General features: G+C 34.9%; 1 protein-coding gene across 2 annotated transcripts in view; it reads right to left on the bottom strand.

The window, feature by feature from the left end:
• The window catches only part of PIK3C3 (phosphatidylinositol 3-kinase catalytic subunit type 3), a 67,983-nt gene that overhangs the window by 31,612 nt on the left and 15,836 nt on the right, over window positions 1-20,535 (bottom strand). Inside the window, exons 7-22 of one of the 2 annotated variants that reach the window (XM_014257065.2) lie at window positions 19,093-19,164; window positions 18,572-18,661; window positions 17,889-17,993; window positions 17,313-17,405; window positions 16,934-17,119; window positions 15,427-15,581; window positions 14,128-14,215; window positions 12,877-12,944; window positions 9,754-9,859; window positions 8,762-8,878; window positions 7,095-7,226; window positions 4,911-5,039; window positions 4,475-4,544; window positions 3,814-3,878; window positions 1,432-1,516; window positions 1,143-1,217 (exon numbers count right to left, since the gene is read on the bottom strand). In XM_014257065.2, coding sequence (XP_014112540.1) covers window positions 1,143-1,217; window positions 1,432-1,516; window positions 3,814-3,878; window positions 4,475-4,544; window positions 4,911-5,039; window positions 7,095-7,226; window positions 8,762-8,878; window positions 9,754-9,859; window positions 12,877-12,944; window positions 14,128-14,215; window positions 15,427-15,581; window positions 16,934-17,119; window positions 17,313-17,405; window positions 17,889-17,993; window positions 18,572-18,661; window positions 19,093-19,164 — 1,636 coding nt within the window. The remainder of the gene's footprint in view (window positions 1-1,142; window positions 1,218-1,431; window positions 1,517-3,813; window positions 3,879-4,474; window positions 4,545-4,910; window positions 5,040-7,094; window positions 7,227-8,761; window positions 8,879-9,753; window positions 9,860-12,876; window positions 12,945-14,127; window positions 14,216-15,426; window positions 15,582-16,933; window positions 17,120-17,312; window positions 17,406-17,888; window positions 17,994-18,571; window positions 18,662-19,092; window positions 19,165-20,535) is intronic. The other variant, XM_005528097.3, reaches the window with a different exon arrangement.

Raw genomic sequence — 20,535 nt, 5'->3', positions numbered from 1 at the left:
ATTCATTCTGAGAGAAGAATGAAATTAGCTTTTTCTAACTTAAGGCTAAGGGATTCTCAGTAGCAAGAAACAAGCATTGTTAGCAAATCTTTTTTGTACTTGGAACATGTGGAACGTAAGGATTTCTCTTGATAGGTCACAAAAGTTCTCAGTTTGTGGCAGAACATAGGTTTTCCAACTTGGAATGTACGATGGATGTGCACTGCCCTCTGCTGTACTCCCCAAATTCTTCCAGTAAAGCCACTGTGCTGTACTGCTTAAAACAGACAGTTAAGATGCACATTATCCCAAAACAAAACACTGAGCTGTTACTACTCTCAGCATGCAAGCAGAGCCTGCTATGGAAAGATACCCACCACCACAATTAAATGAGAGACCTCTCAAGACAAATCTTTAAATGACTGTTTCCATATTTTCAAACAGATAAGGTAAAATACACTTGCTTTAGTTGTTCCCCCATGAGCTTTGAGCAAAACCTTCTGCACTAATCAAGGCCAATTGTTAATTTTCTACTCTTTCAGACAATCAGGGTTAAAAGCAGTATATGCTTCAGCCTTACCTGTAACTAACAACCCTTCCACATGGATAGGTCTCTTTTCCAAGTAACATTTTTTCTTTAAACATTTCTCATTCAATAAATGTTTCACTTCATAATAAACACTTAACCACAACTCTTAATTCTCCACCACTACGTAATGAAGGTATTCAAGCAATCAGAACTCCTAGGGAAGCTGTAGTTCAAAAGTAAGCAAGCAAGTAAAAGTAAGCCAAACAAAAATTCAAAAATATGTTCCCCTATAAGAAATGCTATTTGTCAAAACTTTGTGAAGCTCATGCAGCTACACATGAACTCATTTTCAGTGAAAACAACTGAAATTCCCTCTATCCCAAAGCAGTGATTACAATAGTTGAAGTAGCTTTATTTTCAAATCCTTCATTTCCTCCAGTTAAGAAACCATCTTCTTACTACACACTGGAGCAAATTTTACCTTAAATGAGACAATATAACTTACATTTTAAAAAATAATCTGGTCTGCAATACTCAGTGGGTTATATTCACAATGAAAAGCAACTAAAAAAGTACCAACACATTAGAAATTAAACAACTGTTGCTATAAAATTATACTGCTAAAAAGAATTACCTGTTTTTGTTAGCAACAGATTATCCAGATGTCTATCTCCAACTCCAAGGATGTAAGTAATCACACAATAACCAGCTGTAACAAGTAAATTGTAAACATCAGTATAAGTACTTTTCCTGGAGAGCAACAAATTCCACACAATTAACAACAGCATATCACATTATCTTAGCTCTAGCTCACTAGCAATAAATACACCACAGAGACTTGAGGCAGGAGTGGTGCTGGTGAAGAATAATCAAGATTATCAGCATTATGACAAATGTTTCAAGTATTAAAGACTGTAACTCACCACAGCTCTTAACATATGTGTCCATCACCTCTGCGCTGATTCCATGAGGGCCAGTCTCACTAGGGGCATGTTTTCTGAAGAAGTTCTGGAGAGAATGCCATGAAGATATTTAGTTATTCCACATGATATGAAACTGGGTCTTTAGGAAAAAAAATATTTAAATCAAGACCACACATAGCCATTATTACAATCTGTTAAACTAACAACCACCCCCAAAATACCGCGTAAAATCTAATTTAATATTGCTTTATTTATATTCTGTCTCAATCATCACATTCTAATAATCAACACAGAAACTGAAAATCAGTTTCCTTTATTAAATGTTTCAAAAACTTAACAATGCAGTCAAAAGTTACTAGTCAGTAACTATGAGTGACAATACTTCCAAAGCAAACTGTTTAGGTCATATCAACAAAAACTAAAACAGGATTAACAGTCCTGCTTTATAACTATATTTGGGGAACATGCCCTTACAGGGTTCATCATCCTTATATGATTCCTCATATAAAACCAACTACAGCTATTGAGTTCAAAAAGAAAATTAGCCTGAGTCATCAAATGGAAAATTTTATTTTCCTTTGAAATGCAGACAGGGCCAAACAATCCTCCCCATCAGCCAGAAAAAAAATCATAACCTTCTTGAGTAAGAGAAAACTCAGTTATATCCAAGTCTAGGCAAAGTTTTTTCCAGTAAGCACAATATAAGGAAGCACTGTAAGAGGAGCATGGTAGTCCCCTGGACGACATGTAAGTTACTAAAACCATATTGAAAAACTAAGACATGTATGGAAATGAACTTCTAAAACATGAACTGTAATTTTAAGGTTGTTGATAAAAGGTAAGTAACACTGAAACCAAAACTTCTTTTCTTTCCTGCAGGTCTGCATTTCACAGACAGCACTGGTTTACTGGCTTTAAATCTTTTCACTAGTTAATGTGGTAGTTATATACAGTGCTCATCTCTACTAGAACAGCTGTGAAATCCAAAATTACTGTTTCCAAAAAGAGTAAACCAAACTTTCAAAACACCTAAAAGTGTTAATTGCTTTTCATTTCCTTTGCCTATGATACCCAGCTATTTTATCACGTCTCAGCACAGGAAATTGCACTCTTTTGGCACATTATTTTGATTAATAATTCTTCACAGGAATAATTGCTCCTTATGTCTTCATATCAACTGAAACAATAGGGCATCTATTTCCAACCATAATATGATGTGGTAAGTAATTGAAAAATAACAGTTTCAACAGGCATTTCTAAACATATTATTTTATAAAAACATGTAATGGATGTACTATGTATTCATAATTTTATGAATAGTACATTTTCAAGATTACAAACAATTGTCAAGAAAGCACTTTATAATCTGTAAAATTATATGTGCAGATGTACCTTATCACAACCTTTATGGAATGGAAAGCTAAAAACCAACTTATGTAACCTCATGCTTGTCACTGATTAGTGATAAGCATTTTTTATATGTGAAAAGTATTTGGTAAGCTTATTTGTTAAGCAAATGATAATGAAAAATTATAACCAATTTAAATCTTTGTATTTTCAACATATGTAGTTTATAGGACCTGAGGGCTAGTTTCCTTTGGCTCACAGTTACTAAGCCACAAAAAAATGCAAACTTCAGTATCATCTACAAAAGAGGAAAAGAGCTATTGTGACATATCAAATCCAAATAAATGTACTCTATTTTCATTAAAAAAAACTATTCGCTACTCACCTCATACAGGAATTTGGTATATTTTTATCCAGCTATATATGTATCAACCAGCTATTTATATAGCTATATATTATAGCTATATTATATAGATAGCTCTGCTATCTAGCCTGTGTGCTGTGCTTGAAACCAATATGAGTTTTGTGTGCCACTATTCAGTTGTGTGTCCCCACTCAAATCCATGAGAATTAAGAAAATTGGCTAACAAAAGTTACAGCACCTATACATCCACTATGGAAGGGAAACAGTCTTCAAAAATTATGTGAACGAATTACTTAGTTGTTTCATTGAAAAAAGAAAAGAATTTATCAAAATATATTTTGACAAGGTCAAATGAAAGACATACACTCTGAAACAAAACAAAAAGTGTCAGGTATCTTCCATTCATCATTACAGCAAAGCTGGGATTTCAATATCATAACTAAACTCCACGGTAATTTATTTAAATAGTGTTATCTTTAGAATGTGAGATACTCTAGGGGTCATTTATGTATACCTTTTTAAACATCTTCTGTAGTAACTTGGAATGTTTCCAGCTGTAATGTGTCTTCCAGCAGACCAAAGAATCAGGTGAGAGACTAAGAGAATTTTGCACAAGCCTTCAGGTTACACTGTTTGATCAGAAGACAATTTACAACTCACCCATCACATACCTGTATAGTTTCCTCAGTAGCAAGAACTTCTGCAACTGGTACTGATGGAATAAACTGCATGAAGCCTACGACAGAAAACAGCCAAAACAGAAATTCTCCAATGCACAGAACTTTCAAGCTACTCTCTAACACATTTATGAATGGACAGAACTAATACACAGTAATTCAGCTTCTCATAGGAATAAAAAAACCACTTTTTTTATCCCTTTTCCAATCTCTTGTGTTCAATACTTTTAAAACAACTTGTCATTAACACCAAATTAACTTGCAAAAGGTGTGTTTTTACAAGTTTTCAAGATGAGAGAAAGTACATTGATGGCTTTCTAAATATTATCCAGAATGTATCTAATGGTAGCCAAGTTTGATTTTATGGTTTTTTTTGTCCAATTCATGCACAGATCTCTAAAGAGGAGTGTTAAGTTGTTTATTCATGATCACACTGCAAGCCAGCAGCAAAGATTAGTAACTGCTAATGTCACATATTCCTAAATCCAGGCCAGGCTCCTTTTATGAAGATATTTGAGTCACCTATGGAATACAGTGGTGACTCAGATTGTTTACTTCCATGGCTTACACTCTAAAAATACTTTATTACACACTAAGAACACAGGGAGGAGATTCTTCTCCATACTGTATTTTTAGGAAATAAATGTATTCATACCATGTTTTGTACTAGTTGCTAGCACTTTATACGGTGTCAGCTTCAAATCCAGATTCTCTTTTCTTAACAGCTGGAAAAAACAATACACAAAAGCAAAGATGAATGCAACAGAAATGCAGATTCTGTTACTAAAAGGATGTGTATTGGACATTGATCTCCACTGTTCTTCACTGAAACTGATAATGAGTGAAAGCCTGTTTGGCAAGTCTGGTTTTTTTTGTTTGGTTTTTTTTTTTAATTTACACAGAGTAATTGCACATCTATATAGAAAAGAAAAAATTGCACATCTATATAGAAAAGGAAAAAGACCACCTAGAGATCTGAGAACTATGAGATTATTACCAATATAAGATGCATTAACAGTGTTTAACAGTCTTGCTTTTGACAAGGAAAATCAAGAAAACAGAAAGAAAGGATGTAGATTAATAATTCTCACCTTATCCATGAGTGAAATAATCTGAAGAATAAGTTGATCCTGACGTAAATCATCACCATGCTTAAAAATGACAGGATATTTGCCTCCATCTTCTGTCTTGAAGAATAACTGGGCAGGCATTAAGGCACTCTGGAAAAGGAAATTTTTTACTAAGCTGCTTCATAGCAGTGCTTGTATTAACACACTGCTACAATGGAGCTCAGAAATACAACCTTTACATTATATTTACATTGCCTCAATGGTTTAGAGTATACCACTCCCAATTACCAAAAGTGTAACTGTATTTTAACAAGAAAAATACCTTAAAGCTTTCCTTCCTTTTTTATCAAGGATACATTTTCCCTCCCTGCACCCCACAGCAGCAGAAGAGGAAAGGACAGAAGTATTCAATTATTTTCTGTGTGCATGTAATTCCAATCAACAAGGAAGCACTATGCAAAAGGTCACAATGAAACAAATTTAAACTGATCAGATCAAAAAGCGACACAATTATAGGATAAACAACAAAGAATTCCTAGGGGCAAGTTATCTTAAACAATTAATTGCTTCTTTAATCTATTTAGCAAAAGCAACGTGCCTTTTTACATTATTGTTTGAGAAAGCCCACTTAATTGTTTGCAATTTTTCCATGTAAAATGGGTCAAAGGGGATCAATTACCTATATGAATGATATAATCTATTGCAACTGACCAAGTCACTTCCCTCCACAGCAAACCAAACAAAAATAATCAATGTACAGTTCCATCTTAAGCAGTTAGATTAGATTTTCAAATTAATACCACAAAACAACTAAACTCCACAAGTAAAGGCAAAATTATGCTTTTAATCCTATAAAAGCTAATGTGATGATGTGTCTGACGGCACCAAAAAATAGTAATTCTTTCCTTTTTAAGTACATTTGTTTTTTTCTATCCCATAGCCTGGAATGAGACATTAAATGGAAATACGTAAGCTATCAGAATTAGGAAAAGAAAAAAAAAATCTCTGATTTTGAAACAAGTTACATCTCACATTTTTGGTCCTACATTTTTTGTATAGCATCAGAAGACCAATCTGTAAAAGACTACATTGAGTTTGTCCTGAAGAACTTCAGCTATTATTACGGATAGGAAACGTTTAGCTGCTGTTCCAGTAATCTTTTTCTCTAAATTCTTTCCCTAACTCTTAAACCACAGTCACACAGAATGATGATTTGAGTTTGCAGAAGTTTGCTTTCCTGAAAATATCTTTTCAATGTTGCCTCCAACCAAAGGTGCAAGAGCTTGCAACTGCAGAAGCCTATGCTTCAAATGAACTAATTTGATATAGAAAGAAGGAAGCTAAAACTTGTAGAAAACTATGCAAAAAGGATTCATCTCTGATTTTAAGTAAACTCAAATTAAAACACAGTCAAAAAGGAGTCTGATGAAATTACCATGCATATTAAACCTATTAGAGATGACAGATTTAACACTGGCTGTCACAGCAGCCTGCATGAATTTTTTAACTGGCAGACAAAGTCCTCCTGTACATAGGCCTGACTTGTACAGCAAATTCTGGTCATCCTAGAATTAGACTGCAGTCATCTACATGAATTGAATGCAAATTTATAAAATGGCCCAACAGCACAGAGCACAGGTAATAACTTACACTGCAAGCATTAACTTACATTTCAAGCAGTAAAATAAACAAAATAACCCCTTTCAACAGTACATTGGCTGTTTTATGGTCACAAGCAGCTGCTACCTTTTGGTTTAAGGAATTAGCAACCAAAGGGATACAGGATTTTACCTTTAGCGGACTGCAACTGCATGAAGTGGACCACCACAGTGCTTTCCGCTGTCTATGAACCTAAGCTTTATTAAGCAATGGAACAGACCCACAGACCTAAATGAGACACAGCACAGCATCCTTCATTTGCACAACTTTGATCTTAAAGTGGTACTCCTGTTGAACACAGGAATAAAATTCTAGGAAATTCTGAACTTCATAATCTGCATCACTCTTATGAAAGCTGCTTTAAAGTTTAAAAACTTAAATTTTAAACCAAAAGAAATTAAGGAGATGCTTAACCACTGTAAGACCATGCTGCAGTTGCATTTTTCCTTGACTGTGTCTGTCCCCTTAAATCTTTCAACTGATGTTTCTAAGCTTAGGACTCAAAAGATTTATTTGTATTTCAGCTATTCAGAAGCTCTCATTTACCTTGAAGAGTGTGGCTTTTTCAGGAATTATTCCTTTAATTTTCACCTGAGGTTCCAGAGGAAGTGGAATAAGTTCCATATCTGCTAAATTCATCTTTTCATTATCAGCTAACAATGCCTGAAGCCTCTCATTCTAAAAGAATGAAAATTTGTGTAAGAAAAAACCCCATGAAACATAAAACACATACTAGTATACATGAAACCCATAAACAAAGCATGTATTACTAACAAATATTCAATTTATTAAATTCTTTATCCATACAAAGAATCAAGGTTTCATTCATATAATCCAGGAAAATAAAAACTCTATTTGCAGTAATATGAATAACATAGGAGATACTACATCTCGTGTTAGTATAGTCAAGCAATTGTCTAAGTTCCACATATAACAGTCTTAAAAAAAACTAATTTCTAAATTGCTTGCACAAAGCACAGGATGATTTGTTTTCCATACCAAAATTAAATATTAGTTAAGTTTCAAGAATTGATTCAAATCCAACTCAGAAACTTTATATCCCTCAATTCCACTAAGGAATTCCCTACCACCAAGGAACCAAATGGCCAACAGCTTGCACTGATCTGATTTCCAGACTTCCTCGACATTCCTACATCTGTCATTATCAGAAACACAAAACTCATCCATTTTTGAGTTCTTTACACTTGGTGTCCTGCATAGTGAAGGTCAAATACATTAATGTCTCTAGCCTTTTCCCCTGCTGAATGTAACAGACACAAACAGACACCAAGGAGGCCCACAACTGTTAGGAATAGTTCTAGTGGTTAATTGCTGCTACCTAGATTGCAATCTAAAAGTAAAAGCCATGTGTTTCATAGTTTTACAGAAATTTTCTAAAATATACAACTGAACACTACCAATGCACAAGCAGGAAATAGAATCTTACAAATTGAAAAATTCTCCTCTTCTTTTAGCCTTTGTTACTGATATTATAAGAAGCTGCCTCACTTTTTTTCAGTAAGTGTTTTATTTTTCTGCATAAATATACCCTATACATATATGTTTAAAAAGCACGGTTTTTTAAAGAAACTATCAACACTGAAAAACCTATGTTTAGAAGTACTAATCTGTGTCAAAGGAAAAGGTTATACACAAAAAGAAATCCCTCTGCCATTTCCACTTTCCTTCCCATACTTGCCTGTGAGGTGCACTTAAAACATTTAGCTAAGAAGAACAAAGCTTCTTAAAACCTTTTCCTCAGGACCCAACAGAAAACAGAGTTCTGATAAACACATACCTTACAGAAGAACAGTTTTGTTGCTCTTGGAACATATGAAACCTTGCTGCTAACTGATTTTCACTATCTATCCTGGCATGTCACTCACATGACAATAACATGATACTCTTATGTTCCCCACAACATGTTCAGTTATATCATCAACTATATAATTATTCTCAGATCTTTCTATCGCCAAAACACCCCACAAGTGTTTGCAAGGGCCTCTCCTGTTTTCTAGCTACAAACTTTAAATACACTTTGGAACCCTGAAGTACCAAAACCTCTCCAAAGTTTATTCACAGTTAACCAAAATTATTACAGAAGTATGGACATCTGTTATAAATCTCAGTGCTAAGGAACTTTAGTGAAAGGCTAACATTCCTACCCATTGTCAAATTTAAGCCACAGACAGGCTTTCTAATCCTTTAGTTACCTTTTTCTTACGATTCCCACTTTCACGCTGCACTGCCTTCATTACATGAACCAACCGATCTACAAACGTCTGCTGGGCTGCCAAAAGCGAGCGCATAACTCTGACAGACTTATCACCCTAAGAGAATGAAAAGAAACAGAATTAATTTCTCGTTCTGTAATTATTTTATCTAGAAATCATTCCTTTGTTCTTAGACCTCTGGGCTTTTAAGAGGTTAAGTGAATAATGATCAATTTCCCGTCAATCCCAAAGGTATTTTCTGTAAAACACAATCACGGTCACTGTCGCTGGCAATCAATTATCTGACCTAACAGTGCACTTCAATTTGCTTCAACAATTTCAGTGGTGATCAGTCATGCATGACAAACCAATTCAAAAAGCCAAAGTAAGGTATCTGAGAAATATTCTTAGGAAGCACAAGAAGTCAGATTCAAGTAACAGCCCCATAAAATTGGAAATAATATTAAGTGTGAGATACATGAAAATCCGGAAAGACTGCATATCTGTTATACTTCCAATTCACAGAAGTTTTTTCGGCTGTTTTAGGTTTTTTTTTCCCCGCTGCTCCAGCACCCTCTGCTGCCGACAAACAGAACAGCAAGTGCTGTTTCTGAGTTCCAGATCTGTCTCTCCACTCACACTTCAAGGACAAGAGTTTACAACAAATAAATAGTAAATAAACCACATTGATTACACAAGGCTTTTAGAAGGTTTTAGATCGAGTGTAAGGCAGAGTATTTTAGAACCAGTATGTTATTAACAGGAACAAGGAACAAAAGAGAAAAAGGAGTTTTCAGTATTTGTTCTTTTCCTTTTTGGCAGTTTCTTCAGCTTACTACAAATTCAAAATTCAAGCAGAGGAGCTTTCATAAAACTTCAGTGCATGTGACTCACATACACAAAAAACCCACCTCATTTTCTTAGACACCTGCGCCTGTTCAAGGAAGGACAACCCCAAACCATTATGGACTTTCTTACCCAAGAGGCATTACCTTCAGCAAAGCCTGACTGAATCTTCTCATCACATTTAAGTACATTTCATGAGTCTTTGGGTCTCTCTGCTGAGTATCTTGGTCTTCACACTCCACTATTACATACCTGCAGCATAAAAACAACCCAAGTTATACCATACTCTTGGAGCTACATGATTTGAGTGAAACACAGTAGCCCTGTATTACAGACCTGGAACTAAAAGATGATCTTTTTGATTTTTAGCTCAACCAACAGCTGAACCTTTAAAATTGCATAGTCCTCAGATCCATTTGGATCAGGAGAGTCTATCAAAGTTCTGTGGTTTTTCACCTACAGTGAAATGTCATCACTCAAAGAGGACACACCTGAAGTTCAGATCATATGAACATTCTGGCCATGAAGTAAAACTGAGCACATTTTCCACCGTGACACCACCTGCTACATAATTTAGTGGCTGCAAACCTGCTATTAAAGAGCACTTGCAAAACAAGGAGAATCCCACCCTACCTGCTCCCTGTTTTACCATTAGAAATGATGGAAGGAAAGGTATCGGTCCTAAAGCAGCTCTGCAGAGCTTACATGCCAGAGTTTCCATTTCTAAAATCATGAATCAGATACAAAACTTAATAGTACAGTCTGGAACACCTACACTGAAAATTTATTTTGATGTTAAGCATTCACTTGGAATGCTTTTGTCTAAATTTCTACTTGCAGCACTGACAAGCAAAAAGTAGCTATTTATCGAAAGCTGTGTATATCTTCTTTCTGTTGGTCAATGTATCTCTTAGTACTATGCAGCAAAAACATGCAATAAACATATAAAGTAAAAACATATAATAAACACTATTAAAAAAGGGAAGAAATTAGCATCTCAGTAAATTTTCAAACATTGAATTTGGATTCAAAAATGACTAATTCAAGACATTCTCTTGGACATTACACTGTTAGCAAGAATGACACCTTCCTTATGTACTTGTGCAAAATCTCTTTGTGATGGAATAATTGTGAGACAAGACTAGAGGTCTGTCATTTGCAGCTGATCAGATTTGAGCAGTCTTATTTATAAATACATAATATATACACCCACTAGAATAAGGCATATGTAACTTATTCCATGTGTACAACCCCAATGAAATATATAACTAAAAATTCCTTCTAGTGCCTTGCTAATGCAGCATTATACTTTTCTTTCACAAATATCTGTATAAAACTAAGTCCAAAGTCTGCGCACCTAAACTTGGAAAAGGGGAAGTAATGAATTGAAACTTGCCATTTTCATCTTCATTTTCTAAAAAGCCCTGGACAGTTTCTCAAAGCTATCTTGAAACAAAGACTAAGAGTAATGCTTCATACTTGGGTAGGTGTCTCGTATGTCCCAAGAGACAGAAAAAGCACTGACTTCTGAGGCCACTGTTAAAGGACAGGATAGCTTTACAATGACAAGTGACTGAGTAGAAGGTTTCATTTTCAAGGGTTATTGTACTTTTTCCATTGATTATTTTAGCTGCATGCTGTGTCTGGATAGCTGAAACATACAATTGATCAGGAGCCATGAGGATTTATGGCTACGTCAGCTCAAACAGTGGCTGCAACATTTGTATTTTGTCAGTGAGAAATTAAGATGTCTGGAAAGAAAACAAAGAATAAATTGACTAGGTTTTTGGCTTGGTGGACTTTTCTTATTTGTTTTGTCAAATTTTTTTTTTTTTTAAGTTGTAAGACAAAAACTTCACAGAGTTATGGATGTTTGAACTTTCTGCAGATGGAGTGTCTGAGATGTTGCTGAAATGTAAGAGAACAGTTTCTATCAGCCTGATAGAAATAAGCTAAGCTATCAACACTTATCTTAATGAAGAATATTTGATTAGGTCAAACACTTGGTTTCTACTCACACCAATTCAGTCTGCAATTATTTTAATAATTTATATTTAATAGCAATTTTTAATGAAGCTGAACATTAACTTTGGCCACTGCAATAGAAGTATGTACTGCCTGCAAATGTATATAAGTCATTCAGTTAAGTATCTTATAATTCAACCTACTAAAAACAATTAAATTTATAAATGGAATCTCTCAGCATAGTTTATAGGTTTCTTGTAAGAATTTTATAAAAAAAAGTTCACTAAGTTTACAGCACATATCATACTTAGTTCCCAATTCACAACTTATCTGTAATGAATGCTCTTAGCACACTATATGATCATATGTGTTAGTATTTTTAGTTATTTGATGCAGCTACAAAGATTACAAATGAGAATCACATGACTTAGGTTTAGCCATGTAAAAGACACCTAAGGTCTTGCTTTTTTTCACATGCATATATACAAAGTAAATAGCTGTGTGCTGTGCATATGCAGAAGTGCGTACACTAATACACACAGAAACACTTTCACACAGTACAGATTTATGCATCTCAGCTTGCTTCAAATGAGAAAATTCTTACCTGCAAATGCTTGTCCAGAAGACTTGCAGATAACTCCTTTAGACATGTAAATTTACTCATAAACCACTGAGCTGAGGCAAGATCCTAAGCTAAGCACTCCCACCTCTCTACAGTATAGATGAACTAATATTTACAACTAAAGCTCTCACTTAAGAATGCACATATCTGCAATGACATTTTGTTTGTGCTCCTAACTATAAATGGAATAAAGCTAAAATTAGGTTACAACAAAAAAAATAATGCTTTATGAATCTTTGTAACATACACCTTTGATTAATATTTAAGTGTATAACTTCAATATTCCAGACAACACTGTCAAACATTGTAAGCACAAAAAATACAACCACACAGACAGCAAAGCAGAGAAAAGGTGAACTTAATCTCCTCCTCAACACCATAAATAACTTGAATGACAACTTTTAACATAGTTAGGCTGCTTTCTATAACACTGTACCTAATGTCCTAGGCATCACCTTCTTTTGTCTAACAGCAAAATATATTTCTGCATTTTATAAGCCTCCATTTAATAAACTGCTATGTTCAAATGCATATTGTTTTAAATCTACTACTTTACCCTGAGAAAAATTGAGATTCTGAAGCTCTCAAGACAGGTCATCTTTTGATGAGTATCCTTCTGGGCATTATAGCTTTGATTTCAAATACATGTTGATACAATATAAATAAACAATTTCTAACATACCAGTATAAGTAGTTCGCCAACGTGGAATTTTTGCATGCCCGTGATATCAAGAAAGTGCAAAGATCTTGCTGGAAGGTATTTAAGAAGAGCAAAAAAAATTAGGTTATAAAGAAATCTAAGCATTTGAGAGACAGACAAAGTTAAGGAAAAACACCAGTAAATGAAAGAGTTTTGAGAGATATATTCCCTTCTAAAATCTGAATCCAATCCAACCTAACATTTAAATCACATTAATTTAAATATTCTTTTAAATCCAGCAACACCACTAAAAGTGGACACTACTAGTCCAGAAATATATTTACCAACATACAAAAAGCACAGGATATTCTCCAAAAAGAAACCTTTTATGTAATTTCTAATATGTTACTCTTTCCTCCTATGCAATTACATCTTGCTGTAAATGCTGTAACATTCAACCCCCAAAGAGACTTCCCACTCTGTTTTGTAACCAGAGTATCTAACAATCTTGAAGATGGTTCTACATTTCAAGAAAACAAATCTGTATAGGATACATAGCATTTAGCTGCTTCTTTCAGGTTTAACAGTCCAAGTAGCAAGAAATTTGTGTATCTTTATGGATATGCTCAATTTGAGGCTTATTTTCTGTGCAGTATTAAGACTCAAATAGGACAATTTGCAACAGGGAATGGATCTTTACTTCAAAGACCAATTAATCCGCATACCAGATTAAAATCAGATTCCTTCAATTACCTTCTATCATTCCCTTCCTCCAGTCCCATTCCTATTACTCGTCTACTTCTGGCATAAACTGAATATAGTCCTTGGCAGAAGTAAATCAACACAGTGTCTCACTTAGGTTCAAAAAAGATGTCATGCCGAAGAATACGGCTACAGAAAGAACAGATTACAGAGACTGAAATATTTGGATAACTGTTTTCTATTAAAAGACTGTTTTAGAACATCTCGAACATATGCAGTTGTCAGTGTCTAATCAGTATGTGATAGCCTTTGCTATTTCATAATATTTTTCTCCTTTACAGTAGAGTACATTAATTTCATGAAGAATTCCATTTCCAGTCCCCCAATTTTGGATAGTGTTCTCATGTACATAAATAGACGACCTGTAAAAAAAATTCAGTTAAGCTATTGCTATTTTCTTAGCATTTACATTAAATCTATATTCTTTGGGCACTTTTAATATTCACTAAGATACACCCAAAGGAACAAAAGCATGAAACAGTACTAGGTCACTAGAAAAGTAGAATAAATACAAAGTAAATTGTGACTTACATCAAGGTTTTCATTTTCTGCAAGCTCTTTTGTCTTAGAAGTAAGAGGTGGAGAGGAAACAGGTGGAATAGGACTCATAATCTGGGAACTACACAAAGGAAAACACGTAATTGGCATGATTCAAAGTTCTTGCTTAGAGGCCAGGGAGCATGCATGAAAATCACAATGAATTTCACTTCCACAGCATAATAAATTCAGAAAACTGGAAGAGAAGTATCTTTGAAGGTAGCATCCCAACTCTGTTTCAGAACAAACTGCATGAACAGCAACTTTGACAGCTGCAGTTCCTGAAAACAGCAAAAATCTGTGCCTAGAAAGCTACACATTTTATGCCTGTGAAGGACATTCACTTAAACAAACTTTGCATTTTATTACATCTTCCATATAAAATAAGCAGATCAACAAATCTGCATTTTCAGGAGCTTTCTCAAATGTTCTAAGATGAACTGCTAATACACAACACCTGCAAGCACTAGTCTTTCAAATGCAACTACATATAACAGAGTAGACAAATGCTTATTTGCAAGGCAAAGTTTTCAGATGGTAAATTTACCTGAAAGGAAGTCATTAAATAGCTCTCCTAACAACTAAGTATTACAGCCTCAAAATAAACCACCCTTCCCACCACACCCACTTTTACAGCTTTGCAGAAAGATCAATGAAAAGCTGTAGAACTGCAACACAAAAAATACACCCTTGTGTCACAAGTCATTTGAAGCTCAAGACTGAAAATACTGAAAATCTGTAACAAATATGCAGAGAGGATTTTGGTTACCAAGTTTGTTCGCGCTTTGCTTAATACTTTATTAGCTACCTCAGTCTTTCTTTTAGATTTCTGAGAGTATACAAGGTATGCTTCCACAAGTCTGCCCCTATACTTCTTTTGCAGAAGCAGGATGAAATCTCTTTCCACTTCAAATTTATCGGACTTTTACATCCACACTCTGAGGAAATGGGAATGGAACCTCATATAACTTCAGTGAAGACAACTTTTGCTAATACAGAAGGAAACAATGGCAGTGTTTTTCCTGCTCTACAGAAGTTTTATTTCTCTTGTGCAGTAAGATCAAAGGCCACAACTTTAACATTGTTTGCTCTGTAATCTATATGCAATCAGGAAACACATTTCATGAATGCTCAGGATTTGTTTGGTTTGGTTTTTTTCTTGGATTTTTTTTTAATGTTCAGACTATAAAATAGCATGTTGAATATGTAATGCTTCCCGAAAAAGAAGAAACAATTTGATGACTTAGAATTTTACATGTTTCTGCCTTTCTGCTCAAAGTCTAAGCTTCTTACCTGTCTATTTCTGGAGCATTAGAACCAGATGTTGTCATAGTTTCTGACATGGAACCTTGACTGTCCCTCTTGCTAGGCTCCAGGCCATTCTTTATGTCATCAAAGTTTTCATATTTCAGTGCTTGGACTAACTGTAGCAGGTACATCAGCAAATCCTTATGGAGGAAAAAAGTCCAAGTTAAATAAGGGTGTCAGTCAAAGAAAACTATAACTCCTTCCGTTTAAAAAATTCTAATTTACACATAAACTTAGTCAGAATTTATTAATTAATAATAGGATTTAGTGATTAGTGTTAGTTGTACTCTAACAACACAGAAACTGAGGTCTCCCTAAACAAGCAATATACTATAGCAACACTGGTGTTGGATGCAGTTTTACTCCCAAAAGATACTGAATTATCATTCCACTATTCTTTGTTACTCAAAGACAGTAAATGCTAGTTTAGTGAATATTCAAGTGCAATGACTATTTTAAAATTCTTTTTAGTGAAGCTGCCCTTATTACTTCCAGCATCCACAGAATAAAGCTTTCAGTTTGTGACTCACAAGAAGAAAATTGAAAATTCAAGCATAAAATCTGGACTACAGTATCAAGAATGGAGATTCTCTTCTCTTATGGACTATTTTTTTTAATCTTTTGTGTAGTTGGGGGTCTAAGAGAAAAAACACATATCTAATTTGTTTTAGACTGAAGAACAGAATTTTGACCACTTGCTGTTTAAAATCAACTCTTTGCCTTTACCATTCAGCTTTTTCTGTTTAGTTACCTTCCAGTACTTTGTAAAAGGTCCTTTTTTTATGTCAAAGCAGTATGACCTAGGCTATTTAAGTAGATTTGAAAAAATATATTTATGCTCACTATTTTAAACTCTATTGACTGCCAAAGATTCAAGATTTCAATGGTAATACATTCAAACCTGGGTTTGTTGCGGTTTTTTTAACTGTCAAAATAAAACTTATAAATCACTGATATTGAACATATTAGATTCTATTAAGTGGGCTCTATTCATAATCACAGCTCATCACATTCTAATCAGTATACAATTAGAAAGACTTCATTTCCACTGATAATCTTCAACTCATTTTCTTCAGCAAGAGTATGATGATATACTGCTTCAATTCACCAGATGGATCTGCTGAAAATCTTTTCATTGACTATTTAAAGTTCAGAGCACTTCCGCAGGTTTACACTTAAAATTTATCACTGGTTTTCGAGGAGAGCATACTGCTGTTTTACCTTGTTTAACAAAATCAGCTACTACTGGCTGTTCATGCTAAGACAATTATCAGTGTGTGATACATAATAATGTCAAGACAGCAGTTATTTTAAGCAGTTTATTTTAAGCCAAAAACCTTAAAATAAATAGCAACACAGTGAACAGTCTTTTGTTTTCCTTTACCAATATTCCTAAAATGTCATAAAAAGTAGCAAACATTTCAAGGACTCAATGAGAGTAAAAATTCTGAGACCAGCTGACTTTTGCATGTACCCACAGACCAGTGAATACCTCATCATCAGCCTGCTGAAGCCTGGCGACAGCATAGCGCCGCACTGTAGGGTTGGTGAAGTGAGATGATAGAAGCTCCAGAGAGTCTTCCACATCCATGGGCTTCCATTTGCCCAGGAGCTCCAGTGCTTGCTTTGCCTCTTGTGGTAGATCCCAGTTGACACACTTCAGGAACTTTGTCAAGGCCTACATAGGAGATTGGACAATCCATCAGCAAAAAGCTAGCCAAAAGAAATTATTTCAAACATTAATGTTCACACAAAGGTAGAACTAGATTCAGATTATAGATACATCAGCACAGACCTGGAAAAGCTTACTGTTAAAAGTAAAGGAAAAGTAAAGGGAAAAAGGCCTTCCAGCCCAAACCGACTCAACTTACCTTCTCCTGATGAGTAAGGTAATATCTGAATTTCCACACCAAATCCTGCTCCTCATATGTTAGTTGCTTTGTTGGTGGATAACTCACTATGATCTATTTGATACAAAGTCAGAAAGTGAGTTTAAAAATGTGAACAGGCATACTCAACAAGTTAATAAAGTATACTGTGAGAAAGCACAACAATGAAAACACAAAAATAGCTAGAGGAAAAAAAAGTATTTTCAACAACACAAAGCTATGGCATCGTAGTGATGCTCCTCAGTTATGGTGATCAACATCAATGGTTGATTGAATTGACTATGCAGGCAAAGACGGTTGTTTTTAAGTGTATCATTCACACCTACATGACAGGCACAAAATACACATTCTTAACCTCCCTAAAGGGTTTAAAAAAAATAAATTAACAAGCACCTTGTGTTCCTTTCTGAGTTAGGCCCTTCTAACTAAGCACTCTGAAACATTTCATTCATTATTTTCTATAAACTGAAATTAACTGTATTTTCCTTAAGCTGTCACCATATATTATTACCAACCTACCTAATAAAATTGAACTTAGCCATCATATGACTGACTTACATTAAGCTGGTCTCGTGTAGTTGCGTTAGGCTTCAGGTCATGATCAGATGGTCCACTTCTTAAACTTCGAGCAAGTTTGTGATGCTTGCTTTCTACTAAGTTCTCCTAAACGCAGAGAGTAAGTCAGTATTTATAAATACTAAACTTCAGAGAAAATTACTATTGAAACAAAACCATCCAGTGAAGACTCGCCAGTCTCTTGAAAAATGCATGAAGGCAATGAAAATTCAAATCTGAAAGTATAGCGTCTTCTGGCTTTTTTTTGTTTATTTTACAAAGAAACTCCTTTAATAATATGTGGAGGGTTGTTGGGAGTTTTGGGGGTCTGTTTCAGTTTATGACTTAATATTAACAAACCCTACCTTGCCTTTCAGTGAATTGCTGCAAAATATAAGCATTTTAGTCAACACATCTGTGATTGACAGCACTCAAACGTGCTAGACATTTCATAAACATTTTCTTTAGAATGATGTTTGCAGCATAAAGCTTTGTATACAAGAAAAAACATCTCAAAAACTTTGTCCCACTGTTAATACCATGTTAGCAACAGTAGGAGCCGCAATAGGAGCCACAGTGCCAACGAGTTTTCAGCAGCCAAGGCAGTTTCCAGCATTGTCACACTTGCTGTTGCAGTGTTAGATTGCACGGTGCTCAAACAGTGTTGCCAGTACAAGCCCACTTACATTAAGGTTCCCAAAGCTGCCAATACCAGTCCCACTGAATTGGCATCCACAATAATGGAAATCTTTTCTAGAACTGTATTTAGGCACTGTCTACATGAAAGACAACATACAAGAGAGTGTAGGGAGAAAACATTTTAACAGAGGAAGCGACCAAGAGTTACTGCACCAGTCTCTAAATTCTATATTCCTCTTCTTCAGCTCCTTCTAATCTTCCCCCCCTCTGACCTCATTTACCAACAACCCCCCTTCTCTACTTTCTTACACCTCAGAAGTAAGCACATTAGGCATGGAAAAAAGGAGGTGAACACAAGCATTAAATCAATCCTTGTATTTTAATCTAGCAGCAGCAGAAATAGAAAAAACCATAAATATAAAATTCAAACCCACTGGTATTTCTCAAGTGGTTAAATATATCTTTCCACTGGAATTTTAAAATATTTAAGATGGCAAGCTTTCATCTACACATATGGAAAGTTCAACAGTAACTGTAATACAGATGGCATTACATGGAGCATGCTTACCATAGACATCTGGGGATCTGGAATCTTAACAATTTCAGGACTTGTTAAAATTGGAGATGACTCATCACCATCCTGAATGACAAAAAGTTGAGGGCATATTAAACATCTCAACTTTTAGGGAGAAAATATATCATATTAATGCATTGTAAACTCTACTACAGTGGAAGAATGATTCAACATCTGACAGTTGAAAGGGGAAAAAATAAAATAATAAACAGATTATTTTTATTGTTTGTCTTTTTCCCAGATGACAAATGATGTGGCAAGACATGAAAGTTCACCGGAGGAGACACAGCTTGACAGCTCACTCCTATGCTGGCACACAGGTGAGAGGAGAAATTTGCCACCATTGTGATATGTCCTCTGGAAGCCTGAAGAGAAACAAAACCAGGCTCTGTATTTCCACCAAACCTGAACAGATGTCTAGAAAACAGCACCACCTTGCAGAATATATCTCCTAAATGTTCAACATAGATAAATATATAAAGATATATGTAACTATATCTGTCAGAGACTAGATGCTTAGGAGTCTAATGTGTGCTGCCTAAATAAGGAAGGGAGAAGATTCCTGTTTGAATCAGACACAAAGAAAAAAAAAATTAAAAGCCTGCCACCATATTACAAAAGTAGCAACTCTGTCTTCCAGATACACAGCAGTGTGGTTTTGTGCTTTGTAACCTTCAGAGGGTAACTAAGCATTAATAAAAGCTGTGAAAGGACATTTAATTTAAAATACAGAACAAAACTGTCAAACTCAGAACAAAACAAGCTCAGCATAACATGTGTTCTGCTATATTTATACTTAGTTTATTTTCATTTATTTTGCTGTAAATCTTAGATCAGAATATTTTTTTGACATATGAACATTTCCCCCATGAAGTTTTGAGGTAACTTGCTCAGGTTCTTTCTGCCCTCACCCTCTTTTTTTTCTACTTTTCCAACCACATATATCCTTTGGGATAGCTTTACTTTTATACTTTTCAGAGGTAACTTTCAAAGGAGAGGTTGTTTCAAGGGGGAGAATCATTCATCACTAACAAGACACATGGGTTAAAATTGCCATTAACCTCCCAGGAGTAATATATTTTTTTCCAACTACATAAATTTTGTGTTGGTGGCTACAGTAAAATATTTCTTATTATTAAAATGCTTCTTCAGAAAGACACTTAATTGTATTTACTAGTGTCCTATGCCTTTCTGAAGAAACAACTTTGACAAAAGTCAAAGTAAAAGCAGTAAGAACACACATATCCTTCCTAGTTAAGAGAAATAAACATACAGGCTGCCTGTCGCTGGCGATGGTCCCAGAACATGAGCAGGTTGCTTTTCTCATTAGTATTTTAAAAAAAGGATGCATGCAAATATTGAAGAGGCAAAGATGACATTTGCTTACAGTATCTTTGTTCTGAAAGCATACTGCCTAAATAATGAACTTAGCTCTGA

Source organism: Pseudopodoces humilis, chromosome 4 (assembly GCF_049639895.1).
Source record: "Pseudopodoces humilis isolate 2021_Gansu_Grassland_sample_001 chromosome 4, ASM4963989v1, whole genome shotgun sequence".
Lineage (NCBI taxonomy): Eukaryota > Metazoa > Chordata > Aves > Passeriformes > Paridae > Pseudopodoces > Pseudopodoces humilis.
The sequence above is the reverse complement of the archived record's forward strand: the minus strand, read 5'-3'. Positions and strand labels throughout refer to the sequence as shown.